Source organism: Stenella coeruleoalba (genome assembly GCF_951394435.1).
Source record: "Stenella coeruleoalba genome assembly, chromosome: 10".
NCBI lineage: Eukaryota > Metazoa > Chordata > Mammalia > Artiodactyla > Delphinidae > Stenella > Stenella coeruleoalba.
Window position 1 is genome coordinate 30764572 of NC_137156.1, and position 15337 is coordinate 30779908.

The 15337-nt window shown below is 39.1% G+C and overlaps 1 protein-coding gene across 3 annotated transcripts in view; it reads left to right on the forward strand.

The window, feature by feature from the left end:
- The window catches only part of RCAN2 (regulator of calcineurin 2), a 264880-nt gene that overhangs the window by 32819 nt on the left and 216724 nt on the right, over positions 1-15337 (forward strand). For 2 of the 3 annotated variants that reach the window (XM_079934904.1, XM_079934905.1), the window contains exon 2: positions 13616-13842. In XM_079934904.1, the coding sequence (XP_079791030.1) occupies positions 13618-13842 (225 nt within the window). In that variant the 5' untranslated portion in view covers positions 13616-13617. Of the gene's footprint in view, positions 1-7261; positions 7295-13615; positions 13843-15337 lie in introns of those variants that run through there. The other variant, XM_079934906.1, reaches the window with a different exon arrangement.

The window sequence follows — 15337 nt, forward strand, 5'->3', positions numbered from 1 at the left end:
ATCTCCCCTAATCCATTTACTTGTTTTTCAATGAAAACTGAATTTAAAGTCAGAAGGAATTATTCCTTAATCACTTCCATTTATCCTATTTCCTTATTTATCCTCCTCAGCTGGCTATAACATGGAATCAAGGCACACTTTTTCCTATTTGTTGCCCTTGTTGCAAAAAGTTTTACATTCTTTTTCTTAATTTAAAAAGCAGATGAATCGAATCTTTAATATTGTTTTGTCTAAGGAAAAATAAACTCAAACTTAAGTTGCTTTTGGAGTATGTCCTACTCAAGTTTCTTCCTTTGTAGATCATTATTTCCTATGTTTAAAAATTCTTGCTTTCTAGTTTTTTTTTTTTTACATCTTTATTACAGTATAATTGCTTTACAATGGTGTGTTAGTTTCTGCTTTATAACAAAGTGAATCAGTTATACATATACATATGTTCCCATATCTCTTCCCTCTTGCATCTCCCTCCCTCCCACCCTCCCTATCCCACCCTTCCAGGCGGTCACAAAGCACCGAGCTGATCTCCCTGTGCTATGTGGCTGTTTCTCACTAGCTATCTACCTTACATTTGGTAGTGTGTATATGTCCATGCCTCTCTCTCGCTTTGTCACAGATTACCCTTCCCCCTCCCCATATCCTCAAGTCCATTCTGTAGTAGTTCTGTGTCTTTATTTCTGTCTTATCCCTAGGTTCTTCATGACATTTTTTTCCTTAAATTCCATATATATGTGTTAGCATACGGTATTTGTCTTTCTCTTTCTGACTTACTTCACTCTGTATGACAGACTCTAGGTCTATCCACCTCATTACAAATAGCTCAATTTCGTTTCTTTTTATGGCTGAGTAATATTCCATTGTATATATGTGCCACATCTTCTTTATCCATTCATCTGATGATGGACACTTAGGTTGTTTCCATCTCCGGGCTATTGTAAATAGAGCTGCAATGAACATTTTGGTACATGACTCTTTTTGAATTATGGTTTTCTCAGGGTATATGCCCAGTAGTGGGATTGCTGGGTCATATGGTATTTCTATTTGTAGTTTTTTAAGGAAACTCCATACTGTTCTCCATAGTGGCTGTACCAATTCACATTCCCACCAGCAGTGCAAGAGTGTTCTCTTTTCTCCACACCCTCTCCAGCATTTATTGTTTCTAGATTTTTTGATGATGGCCATTCTGACTGGTGTGAGATGATATCTCATTGTAGTTTTGATTTGCATTTCTCCAATGATTAATGATGTTGAGCATTCTTTCATGTGTTTGTTGGCAGTCTGTATATCTTCTTTGGAGAAATGTCTATTTAGATCTTCTGCCCATTTTTGGATTGGGTTGTTTGTTTTTTTGTTATTTAGCTGCATGAGCTGCTTACAAATTTTGGAGATTAATCCTTTGTCAGTTGCTTCATTTGCATATATTTTCTCCCATTCTGAGGGTTGTCTTTTGGACTTGTTTAAGGTTTCCTTTGCTGTGCAAAAGCTTTTAAGTTTCATTAGGTCCCATTTGTTTATTTTTGTTTTTATTTCCATTTCTCTAGGAGGTGGGTCAAAAAGGATCTTGCTGTGATTTATGTCATAGAGTGTTCTGCCTATGTTTTCCTCTAAGAGTTTTATAGTGTCTGGCCTTACATTTAGGTCTTTAATCCATTTTGAGCTTATTTTTGTGTATGGTGTTAGGGAGTGATCTAATCTCATACTTTTACCTGTCCAGTTTTCCCAGCACCACTTATTGAAGAGGCTGTCTTTCTCCACTGTACATTCCTGCCTCCTTTATCAAAGATAAGGTGACCATATGTGTGTGGGTTTATCTCTGGGCTTTCTATCCTGTTCCATTGATCTATCTTTCTGTTTTTGTGCCAGTACCATAATGTCCTTTTTTTTTTTTTTTTTGGAGGTACGCGGGCCTCTCACTGTTGTGGTCTCTCCCGTTGCGGAGCACAGGCTCCGGACGCGCAGGCTCAGTGGCCCAGCCGCTCCATGGCATATGGGATCTTCCCGGACCGGGGCACGAACCTGTGTCCCCTGCATCGGCAGGCAGACTCTCAACCACTGCGCCACCAGGGAAGCCCCATACTGTCTTGATTACTGTAGCTTTGTAGTATAGTCTGAAGTCAGGGAGCCTGATTCCTGCAGCTCTGTTTTTCGTTTTCAAGATTGCTTTGGCTATTCAGGGTCTTTTGTGTTTCCATACAAATTGTGAAATTTTTTCTTCTAGTTCTGTGAAAAATGCTAGTGGTAGTTTGATAGGGATTGCATTGAATCTGTAGATTGCTTTGGGTAGTAGAGTCATTTTCACAATGTTGATTCTTCCAATCCAAGAACACGGTATATCTCTCCATCTATTTGTATCATCTTTAATTTTTTTTCATCAGTGTCTTATAATTTTCTGCATACAGGTCTTTTGTCTCTTTAGGTAGGTTTATTCCTAGATATTTTATTCTTTTTGTTGCATTGGTAAATGGGAGTGTTTTCTTGATTTCACTTTCAGATTTTTCATCATTAGTGTGTAAGAATGCAAGAGATTTCTGTGCATTAATTATGTATCCTGCTACTTTACCAAATTCATTGACTAGCTCTAGTAGTTTTCTGGTAGCATGTTTAGGATTCTCTATGTATAGTATCGTGTCATCTGCAAACAGTGACAGCTTTACTTCGTCTTTGCCGATTTGGATTCCTTTTATTTCCTTTTCTTCTCTGATTGCTGTGGCTAAAACTTCCGGAAGTATGTTGAATAAGAGTGGTGAGAGTGGGCGACCTTGTCTTGTTCCTGATCTTAGTGGAAATGCTTTCAGTTTTTCACCATTGAGGATGATGTTGGCTGTGGGTTTGTCCTATATGGCCTGCATTATGTTGAGGAAAGTTCCCTCTATACCTACTTTCTGCAGGGTTTTTATCATAAATGGGTGTTGAATTTTATCGAAAGCTTTCTCTGCATCTATTGAGATGATCATATGGTTCTTCTCCTTCAGTTTGTTAATATGATGTATCAAATTGATTTGTGGATATTGAAGAATCCTTCCATTCCTGGAATAAACCCCCTTGATCATGGTGTATGATCCTTTTAATGTGCTGTTGGATTCTGTTTGCTAGTATTTTGTTGAGGATTTTTGCATCTATGTTCATCAGTGATATTGGCCTGTAGTTTTCTTTCTTTGTGACATCCTTGTCTGGTTTTGTTATCAGGGTGATGGTGGCCTCGTAGAATGAGTTTGGGAGTGTTCCTTCCTCTGCTATATATTGGAAGAGTTTGAGAAGGAGAGGTGTTAGCTCTTCTCTAAATGTTTGATAGAATTTGCCTGTGAAGCCATCTGGTCCTGGACTTTTGTTTGTTGGAAGATTTTTAATCACAGTTTCAATTTCAGTGCTTGTGATTGGTCTTTTCATACTTTCTAATTCTTCCTGGTTCAGTCTTGGAATGTTGTGCATTTCTAAGAATTTGTCCATTTCTTCCAGGTTGTCCATTTTATTAGCACAGAGTTGCTTGTACTAATCTCTCATGATCTTTTGTATTTCTGCAGTGTCAGTTGTTACTTCTCCTTTTTCATTTCTAATTCTATTGATTTGAGTCTTCTCCCTTTTTTTCTTGATGAATCTGGCTAATGGTTTATCAATTTTGTTTATCTTCTCAAAGAACTAGCTTTTAGTTTTATTGATCTTTGCTATCGTTTCTTTCATTTCTTTTTCATTTATTTCTGATCTGATATTTATGATTTCTTTCCTTCTGCTAACTTTGAGGTTTTTTGTACTTCTTTCTCTAATTGCTTTAGGTGCAAGGTTAGGTTGTTTATTCCAGATGTTTCCTGTTTCTTAAGGTAGGATTGTATTGCTATAAACTTCCCTCTTAGAACTGCTTTTGCTGCATCCCATAGGTTTTGGGTCATCGTGTCTCCATTGTTATTTGTTTCTAGGTATGTTTTTATTTCCTCTTTGATTTCTTCAGTGATCACTTCGTTATTAAGTAGTGTATTGTTTAGCTTCCATGTGTTTGTACTTTTTACAGATCTTTTCCTGTAATTGATATCTAGTCTCATAGCATTGTGGTTGCAAAAGATACTTGATACGATATCAATTTTCTTAAATTTACCAAGGCTTGATTTGTGACCCAAGGTATGATCTATCCTGGAGAATGTTCCATGAGCTCTTGAGAAAAATTCCATTTTGGATGGAATGTCCTATAAATATCAATTAAGTCCATCTTGTTTAATGTATCATTTAAAGCTTGTGTTTCCTTATTTATTTTCATTTTGGATGATCTGTCCATTGGTGAAAGTGGGGTGTTAAAGTCCCCTACTATGATTGTGTTACTGTCAATTTCCCCTTTTATGGCTATCATATTTGCCTTATGTATTGAGGTGCTCCTATGTTGGGTGCGTAAATATTTACAATTGTTATATCTTCTTCTTGGATTGATCCCTTGATCATTATGTAGTGTTCTTCTTTGTCTCTTCTAATAGTCTTTATTTTAAAGTCTATTTTGTCTGATATGAGAATTGCTACTCCAGCTTTCTTTTGGATTCCATTTGTATGGAATATCTTTTTTCCATCCCCTTACTTTCAGTCTGTGTGGGTCTCTTGTAGACAGCATATATATGGGTCTTGTTTTTGTATCTATTCAGCCAATCTGTGTCTTTTGGTGGGAGCATTTAGTCCATTTACATTTAAGGTAATTATCGATATGTATGTTCCTATTCCCATTTTCTTAATTGTTTTGGGTTCATTATTGTAGGTCTTTTCCTTCTCTTGTGTTTCTTGCCTAGAGAAGTTCCTTTAGCAGTTGTTGTAAAGCTGGTTTGGTGGTGCTGAACTCTCTCAGCTTTTGCTTGTCTGTAAAGGTTTTAGTTTCTCCGTCAAATCTGAATGAGATCCTTGCTGGGTAGAGTAATCTTGGTTGCAGGTTTTTCTTCTTCATCACTTTAAATATGTCCTGCCACTCTCTTCTGGCTTGCAGAGTTTCTGTTGAAAGATCAGCTGTTAACCTTATGGGGATTCCCTTCTGTGTTATTTGTTGTTTTTCCCTTGCTGCTTTTAATATGTTTTCTTTGTATTTAATTTTTGACAGTTTGATTAATATGTGTCTTGGCATATTTCTCCTTGGATTTATCCTGTACGGGACTCTCTGTGCTTCCTGGTCTTGATTAACTATTTCCTTGCCCATATTAGGGAAATTTTCAACTATAATCTCTTCAAATATTTTCTCAGTCCCCTTCTTTTTCTCTTCTTTCTCTGGAACCCCTATAATTTGAATGTTGGTGCATTTAATGTTGTCCCAGAGGTCTCTGAGGTTGTCCTCATTTCTTTTCATTCTTTTTTCTTTATTCTGCTCTGCAGTAGTTATTTCCACCATTTTATCTTCCAGGTCACTTATCTGTTCTTCTATCTCATTTATTCTGCTCTTGATCCCATCTAGAGTATTTTTAATTTCATTTATTGTGTTGTTCATCGTTGCTTGTTTCATCTTTAGTTCTTCTATGTCCTTGTTAAATGTTTCTTGCATTTTGTTTTTGTTTTTGTTTTGTGGTACATGGGCCTCTCACTGTTGTGGCCTTTCCTGTTGTGGAGCACAGGCTCTGGACACGCAGGTTCAGCAGCCATGGCCCATGGGCCCAGCCGCTCCACGGCATGGGGGATCTTCCCGGACTGGGGCACAAACCCGTGTCCCCTGCATCTGCAGGCGGACTCTCAACCACTGTGCCACCAGGGAAGCCCTCTTGCATTTTGTCTATTCTATTTCCACAATTTTGGATCATCTTTACTATCATTATTCTGAATTCTTTTTCAGGTAGACTGCCTATTTCCTCTTCATTTGTTAGGTCTGGTGGGCTTTCATCTTGCTCCTTCATCTGCTGTGTGTTTTTCTGTTTTCTCATTTTGCTTATCTTACTGTGTTTGGGGTCTCCTTTTTGCAGGCTTCAGGTTCGTAGTTCCTGTTGTTTTTTGTGTCTGTCCCCAGTGGCTAAGGTTGGTTCAGTGGGTTGTGTAGGCTTCCTGGTGGAGGAGACTAGTGCCTGTGTCCTGGTGGATGAGGCTGGGTCTTGTCTTTCTGATGGGCAGGTGCACGTCTGGTGGTGTGTTTTGGGGTGTCTGTGGCCTTATTATGATTTTAGGCAGCCTCTCTGCTAATGGGTGGGGTTGTGTTCGTGTCTTGCTAGTTGTCTGGCATAGGGTGTCCAGCACTGGAGCTTGCTGGTCGTTGAGTGAAGCTGGCTGCTGGTGTTGAGATAGAGATCTCTGGGAGATTTTCGCCATTTGTTATTATGTGGAACTGGGAGGTCTCTTGTGGACCAGTGTCCTGAAGTTGGCTCTCCCACCTCAGAGGCACAGCACTGACTCCTGGCTGCAGCACCAAGAGCCTTTCATCCACACGGCTCAGAATAAAAGGGAGAAAAAGTAGAAAGAAAGAATTAGTAGAAGTAGAAAGAAAGAAAGAAGGAAAGAAAGAAAGAAGGGAGGGAGGGAGGGAAGGAAGGAAGGAGAGAAGGAAGGAAAGAAAGAAAGAAGATAAAGTACAATAAAGTAAGATAAAATATAATAAAGTTGTTAAAATAAAAAATAATTATTAAGAAAAAATATTAAAAAAAAAAAAACGGAAGGATAGAACCCTAGGACAAATGGTGGAAGCAAAGCTATACAGACAAAATCTCACACAGAAACATACACATACACAACTCACAAAAAGAGGAAAAGGGGAAAAAATCATAAATCTTGCTCTCAAAGTCCACCTCCTCAATTTGGGTTGATTCGTTGTCTATTCAGGTATTCCACAGATGCAGGATACATCAAGTTGATTGTGGAGCTTTAATCCGCTGCTCCTGAGGCTGCTGGGAGAGATTTCCCTTTCTCTTCTTTCTTCTCACAGCTCCAGGGGCTCATTTTTGGGTTTGGCCCCGCCTCTGCGTGTAGGTCACCGGAGGGCGTCTGTTCTTCGCTCAGACCCGAAGGGGTTAAAGGAGCCGCTGATTCGGGAACTCTGGCTTTCTCAGGCCGCGGGGGAGGGAGGGGCACGGAGTGCGGGGCGGGCCTGCGCGGCAGAGGCCGGCGTGACGTTGCACGAGCCTGAGGCGCGCCGTGCGTTCTCTCGGGGGAGCTGTCCCTGGATCCCGGGACCCTGGCAGTGGCGGGCTGCACAGGCTTCCGGGAGAGGAGGTGTGGATAGTGACCTGTGCTCGCACACAGGCTTCTTGGTGGCGGCAGCAGCAGCCTTAGCGTCTCATGCCCGTCTCTGGGGTCCCGCTTTTAGCCATGGCTCGCGCCCGTCTCTGGAGCTCCTTTAAGCAGCGCTTTTAATCCCCTCCAGGTACGTGGGGAGTTTCTGGCCTTTTGGGAGGTCTGAGGTCTCCTGCCAGCGTTCAGTAGGTGTTCTGTAGGAGTTGTTCCACGTGTAGATGTATTTCTGGTGTATCTGGCCAGACGTCCGCACGACTGTCGCGGCTTCGGCCGCCTCCTGCTTTCTAGTTTGAATAACCTAGAAGACAAAAAATATAGGCAGGTTTGTTATGAGCATCAGATAAAAGTTTCAACCCTGGAGAATGCTTTTGTTACAGGTTATATATAAGTTCCCCTTTCTTGAGCACCTTTAAGCCCAGAGATAAACAGATGTCTCTTTTCTTGTGTATTTTCTTCCAGTCATGGAAAGATAAAAATATCAAGGTGAGAAGGGACCTTAAAAATAAATGTCAGCCAGCCATCTCCCTGGTCCTTGGATTCCCTAGGTGACAATCCCACAAGATCGATATCACCTGCTCTGTGGAGCTTATTCATTGGCTGTCATTGGGACAAGTTGCTCACTGAGACACGAGGCAAGACATTTCTGTTTTAACCCGAATTGTTAAACGATCCATGGCTCCTTTTATTAAACTAAATTATTTTTCCCTGGTTGACTTCTGCTTTCTTAGTGCCACACACGAAAAATATTTCCTCTTTCAGAGTTTGAAGGCAACTGTGATTTCACTCAAGAATTCTTGCCTGTGCTTCCCTATGCTATGTCTACCCAATGCCCCTGTTTCTTAGATGACATGACTTTTGACCCCTCAATAAGATGGGATAGTTTCCTTAGGAAAAAATTCCAGTTTTTCTGTTCTAGGGGGTACTCAGAATCAGCCATGTTAGTTTCTGCATGTTCAGGGCACTCAAGATTATCATCACACCACCCCTCCCAAGGTGCCATTTGCCTTTTTCATAGATCACACATCACACTATTAATGGGGTGATTTTACTTGACAGTGAAGCTAGTATGAACATCTCCATGGATACTTACAATTTTATTTTTCCTGCCATGGCTCTCTGCTGTTCTCATGGGCTTATTTGTGATTTCCCTCTCCTTCTATATCTAGTTTAAGATTGTCTAGATCAGAACTCCCATGGGCAAAATGCATGGCTCCCCATTCTCACGAGCTACACCCCATTCCTAGGAAGGTCGTATTTTTTAGGATTCTGCAATTCAGAAATCTAAATCTCATGCATATAGTTAACCCTGTGACAATAATGGTATCCGACAGAATCAGATGTCTCTTTGAGTTCTCTTTCCCTGGATTTGTACCATATCAAATGTTGTTAGGAGTGAAAAGTGGGAGTTTTGGAAAGATTAATTCCTTGTGTAGAAACCCAGTAATGTCTAGATCATCTAATTCTAGATGATCTAAATCTAGATCATCTAGATCATCTAGATCATCTAATTTTATTGAGGGGGAGAGAATATATTCACTTACGCCGGAAATATTTATTCAGTTGCTACTTCTTTGATGCTGATCAGGCATCTTTAAGTGTCAAGTGGCTAGTCTTCGTGGTAGGAACCATACTGTCTTCATTTTAGGTCTTTTATTGTTTATTTAATAAGTTCTGTCGGGTCTTCTGAGGATCTTGGATGAAAACATTTTCACATTGTAGCAAAGTAATGAAACAGTTGAGAAGCTTCCACTCTCCAGGCTTCCTCTTCCTTTAAAAGGAGTCCAATTCAATCATTTATATTCTCATTGCCACCTACTTTGTAATATTTAAATAAACAGTTATTTTTGCTCTTGGTGGTGTTGGGGGAGGGGCAGTGTTTTTTGTTTTTTTATTTTTAATGACTCTTTTTTGCCCTATAAATAACTTTCCTTTCTATTGGCTCTCCCACCAGACCCATAGCAAATATTCACGGGCATCCCTGCTTGTGTCTCATTTTAGTGACATGGGCTCACATCATGGACGTTCACTGAAGTCTGAAACTTGTTTACAGCCTTATTAGTGGTGGATGGCAACCGCCTCTGTAGTGCCAGGTTCCTCTGATCTTGACAAGCTTGTACATAGTAATAAGTGGCTTTAATTCACATATTATTTTGGAGCCTTCAGAAGACATTCACTTGCTTCCTTTCGCTTGATATTCACAGTAGAAAAGACCGCAGTCTTTCTCCATTTTGCTAACATGGAAACCACAGCTCAGAAAACATGCAACTTACAGAAGAACCAGAACCCAAGTAGGCCCCTGGGGCTCTTTCCAATATTTCATATAAATGTCTCTTCTCTGCATCTCAAGAAATTTTGAGGTTCTCCCTGGGGAGACTTTATATTTTAAAAGTAGATGGTGGTTTTTCTTTTCCAGATAAATGTAATGATGGAAATATATACTTTCTAAATGTCAAACAACAGAAGAATAGTTAAATAAATTATGACAGATCTATACACTGGGATTCTATGTGGCAATTAAAATTAATGTTTCAAAGAATATGTAATGATACAGGGAACTGCTCTTGGCTGTATCAGTGTGGGATACTAAACAGCAAGCTCTCAATTTTGTTTCAGAATTACGCATGAAAAAACAACGCTGGAACTAAATATGCCAAAATATTAACGGAGTTTTCTGGATAGCAGGATTATGGTTTTCTTTTCTTTTTTCATACCTTTCTGATTTTGCCAGTTTTTTCTTCAGTAAACTCATATAATCAAAAAAACATACATGTTATCTTAGTTATACTCCACAAATTTTTACTTTTAGCTAAAGGAATCCTTTGAGTGGTTCTTGTTATCTTTCATTTTTAAAATTAAATCTGAAATGAGTGGGTTAATTTTTATTATTAGTGTATACATTTGAAATAAATAACATTTTTAGAGTATATATTTTAAGTCGATCATTGTAACTCACTTGCTGGTCTGTTTTTTCCTGACAGTGACCCCTTTTTACATAATTCATTAACTCAGTCAAATATTTTGAGGGCTTTCTAGATGTACCAGGCTGAAGATACCTTGGACGAAGGCAGCTCAGTCTCTGCTCTCAAGAAATACCATTCTGGTTGGAGATACAGTAGTCGCAGTGCAGAATGAACTGTGCGAGGGCTAGGCTAGGCTGGTACTCAGGGACTGCAAAGAAAGGATGCTAAATTCATGGGTCCTGGGGGAGGTCGGAGAACCCTCCTGGAAGAGTTGCCTTTTGAGCTGAAAGCAGCTGTTCTCTTTTGGATGACCAACCTCAGATTTAGAAATAATGACAACATAAGTAAATCTTCTTAAGCTATGTAGTCAGTTGTTGCTGGAATTCCTTTCATCTTGAGCATTTCCCTTTCTGTCTGTTTATGTGGGTTTACTGAAGGTTAGTGGTTATACCAAAGCATAATAGTCTTGCTCTGAGATGATCCTAATGATGTGCTTTTATAGTGCTTCCGAGTACATATCCTTTTACGAGTGATTAACACTGATTTTGATCACTTTTTCATCCCTATTTCATTCCTCTGCCTCTTCCTACTTAGCCGAGGGAGGCAGATAGGGTTTTTTGTTCCTGTTTTACAAACATAAACGGAGTCACAGAATGATCAATAGATTTCTCCAAATTATGAGGTGAGTCAGCAGTGGAACTGGGAAGAGAAACCAGGGTTTCTTTGTTCAACGCTCTGACTTCTAAAGTATTTCTCCATGTAAGTAGAATAAGTTGTTTGCCAAAAATGCATTCACCTTTTAAATCTTGACTGAAAGTAATGAGCTTAAAATAAAGTCTTACAGAGGTAATCGTATTGTTACAGCTTAGAACAGAAGTTAAGGCTATTTGGGTAGATTAAAATGAGTCCTGAGTGAGGCTTAATATTTGGTCTATTTAATTAATTTGTTCAGCAATGGATTTTAATTCTCTTTGAAAAAAAGAATAATTGAAACAGTGTCAGACCCGTTTAAGAACATTATGGGATCCATTCTGATTAATTTTTAAAATGTTATCTAAGAAGGACAGGATTAAAAATGAAACCAAAATTGACAATATCTATATTTCATGATACCGGATGATTGTAACTTTATTATCAGAAGGTTTTCCTATAATCCATTGATGAAAATACACCGGACCCTTGAACAAGATGGGTTTGAACTGTGCAGGTCCACTTATACACAGAATTTTTTCACGGAGTACGTTCTACAGGATCTGAGGTTGGTTGAATCCGCAGATGTGGAACCCTATATAAGGAGGGCCGACTTTAAAGTTATACTTGAATTTTCAACCGCGTGGTCTCTTGGTGCCCCTGACCCCCACGTTGTTCAAGGGTCACCTGTAAAAGTGTCTTAATGTTCTTAGTAATTATTTTTACTATTAAAAGAATTAGTACTCTAATAATAATGTGATAGTCATTATACATATTATGCTAAAATATCTGAAGCAACAGTGTAAATGAATATGAAGGGAAATAAATACTTTTAAGTATTTCATTGAAGTTTTTTCTTCTAATTAAAAATATTCATAGGGAATTCCTCCAGTGGTTAGGACTCTGCACTTTCACTGCCAAGGGCCTGGGTTCAGTCCCTGGTCAGGAAACTAAGATCTCACAAGCTGTGCAGTGTGGGCAAAAAATAATAATAAAAAAATTTTTTTTAAATAAAAATGTTCATATATTTTGAATTCATTATGGAAAAAAATAAAGCTTAAACCATGTACCATATTTTTATTTAAAATACATATTTTATTGATTTAAATACAGAAAATGTTGCATTAATTGGAGTTTTGAGAACTTTAGAATACAGGAATGGTTCTATTATATTTTATATAGAATGACATTTTTATTTTCCACAATTGTAGTGATCTAATTTTTTAGTTATTATTTCAGATTCTTTCATTTTTGGCTCCTGTATCCAACCAGGCCTAAGATTTTCTATGTAATGCATCATTTATATTGCCATCAAATACTGTTTATCAGGATGCCATTTAGGCTTTGTTTCTAGGAAAAATGAAAAAACAACCTCATCACAATACTGCATTCAGAGTTCGAGAGGGATATAAGTAGAAACCCATACTTGTGTGGGAATCTAGAATTTACGTCTTACCTAAACTTGGCGAGGGCAGAGTGACACTTTGCGGTACTGCCTTTCTGTCTTTTACCCTGAGGTTCTGCATTGCTGGGATTGGGGGAAACAGAGGATGATCCAGCAGCCACGTGGTAATTGCCAGGCAGTCTTATCTGGGTACCCATGGGCAAGTTATTTCACCTTCTGGGACTTTAATCACTGATCTTTGAACAGAATAGTATGATAGACATGAAAATAGATACAAAGGAAAAATATAGACATTGACTGTTGTTGAAGTATGCAGGAAAGCTGATGAAATCTATTGAATTATGTACCAGTATCAAAAATTGGAAAAAGTCTCCAACTGGCTGCAGTTGGGTAGAATTTTGAATGTAAGGGGTAATGAAAGAATAGAATCATGGAACACAGGTAGATGAGATTAATACTGGAAAGCTTCACACTGGGGACTCTGAGTGTGGGGAATCTGTATACCTTGGATCAGCCAAGATAGTAGTGATTTTTTAAGATCCAGAGTTCACAAATTAGAGTAATGACCCCAGGCAGAAGAGGGTGTGTGTGTGTGTGTGTCCTCATTAGGATAGATGATTAACTATTAGAGTTACCCTAATCAGGATTCAGGTGGTGATGAAATAGGTTGTACTTCCTTAAATGTAGACTTGCAGTAATTTTGATCTGCTTCATTTCCGTGGTATAGGAGAGCAGACTTTCGTGCCAAACTCCCTGAGTTTGAATCCTAGTCCTGCCATTTTGTCATGGACCCTGTCAAAGTTACTTAATTGCTTTGTTCCTTAGCTTTTCCCCTCCGTAAAATGGGGATAATATTGGTACCAACCACATAGATGGAGATTTCATAGGTCAGTTAAGGCACGCAAATCATTTAGAATCATTCCTGGAACTCAAGAAGTGATAAGCATTAGCAGTAATGGTCGTGGTATTATGTCATTCATCATGTAACTTATCAAAGCACTTTCCTATGTGCATTTGTGTCTGAATCCATTTGATTCTCTTAAGGAAGCAAGGCTCAGAGAACTTACATAACTTTCCAAGGTTCCCAGTCTAGTAAACACTGAATAGCTAGGCTGGAGCCCCTGGCCTCCAACTCCAGTCCTGCCCAAGTGGGTTTTTTTTTTTTGCCCATAGCTGGGACTGGATTCTTGCCCAGAGCAGAGCTATGTGGGAAGTTGTAACTCAGAGATCAAGGGGAAAATGTGAACTTGCTGGGTCTTCCCCCTTCTAACAGCCCCTGCTTCTCTTCCTAATCACACTCGCCTCTCTGCCCCCGACACTCCAGAACTGCGACCTTCAAACCAAGCTTTAAGGAATCGAATCCTACTCTAACATGCATCCGTCTCTGTATCCTCAGGAATGAGGGGAGACTCTTATTTCATTGGGACGAGGAGCCTGGGGCAGCAGGGGCACATCCCGGAAGATGGAGGACTCTTCCTGCTCTGCTGCATAGACAGAGACTGGGCTGTGACTCAGTGTTTCACGGAGGAGGCCTTTCAAGCAATCACGGACTTCACGGACCTCCCAAACTCACTGTTTGCATGCAACGTCCACCAGTCGGTGTTTGAAGGGGATGAGAGCAAGGTAAGAAGCCTTTCTGCTCCTGAAACAGGGGGAGATGTGGCATTATCCCCCCAATATTTCCATTGCTTCTTTGTGGTTAATGTTTGGAAGTTTTTGAAAATGTTTACTTGGCACTTTTCTTGGCATGCATAGCAAGAGCAGAAAAGCCTGTTCTATTATCAGTTGACATTGGAGGTACACACAACAAGATTGTATGGGAGACTGTGTTGAATCAGATCTCGATGTCTGCCGCTCAGAGGTCTGTCTAACAATGGTGTTGGGAATAGTGATTGCAGGGGATACTCCTTGGGCTAGGAAGCAGATGTTGTTAAAAAAAAAAGTTTTATTTTCCCCTATTCTGCCCAAAGCTTAATTTACCTTTCCCTACGCAGCACAAGCTCTCTTTCCCCCTTACTCTTCCTGCAGTTTGATGACTGTTCTAACAATAGTTTCTTAAATTGGGCCCCAAGTCCTGCAGCACTTATTAGAAAGGTAAATTGGTTGGCCATATGAGACTTGCTTTGCTCAAGCGGGTAGAATTGTTTTGGGTGTGTTGTAAGAATTTGCGTGAAAATGCTTAACTCCTTGATTTGAAATAATTAGGGAATGAGGTTGTCTATGTACAAGCATTTTCCAGAATATGAAGCTTCCATTTTAAGAGTCAGCTTGATTTAGTGGAAGCATTCTTGGCCATCAGAGTAAATATTCCTTTTGGAGGTCTTGCGAAAGTTTACTTCGGATTTCTCTGACGTTTTAACAACAGAGTCTAAATGGATCAAACCTTCCCTTGTGGATGTGGATTTCTAATTGTAAAATCTATTACTAGGCTACGTTGTAAAACATAGCCAACATTTTTTGGGGGAAAGAGCCTTTTTTTTTCTACATTAAAGTATGGCTCTGTGTGACATTAAGAGTAGGATTTATGATCGCTGTTTCACAAACTTGGACTGTTTTTGCCAACTGCTGAAGTCCAAACTCTGTTGCCTGAACACAATTACTGGAAGTCTTTGTTCTGAATTTTATTGGTTTTGTAAGCAATCTTGATAGCCCAGAGGATTAGGAATTATTTCAAGCCATATAAAGGTAGTTTTATAATAATATTATTTTGGAGTTGAACAGTTGAAATGATGGGCTAAAAATAATTTGAAGTCCAAGGAATTATATGTGATTAGAACCTCCAGAGCTATCATCAGCAGACTATTTGAAGTAAGAAAATGACACATAGCCTTTTGGAAAGAAACTGGGAATTTTGCTCTTGGATTATAACCAAGTTTTAACACAGATTATATTTATTCAGAGCACGTCATTTCCCCTGAAATCTACCTGATGTTAACTATGAAACAAAGTTCCGTGTTTTCTTGTTCTCTCATCTATTTAAATATCAACAATTAGAAGGATTTTCCTTAGAGTTTTTTTTACTTTAACATCTTTATTGGAGTATAATTGTTTTACAGTGGTATGTTAGATTCTGCTTTATAACAAAGTGAATCTGCTATACGTATACATATATCCCCAT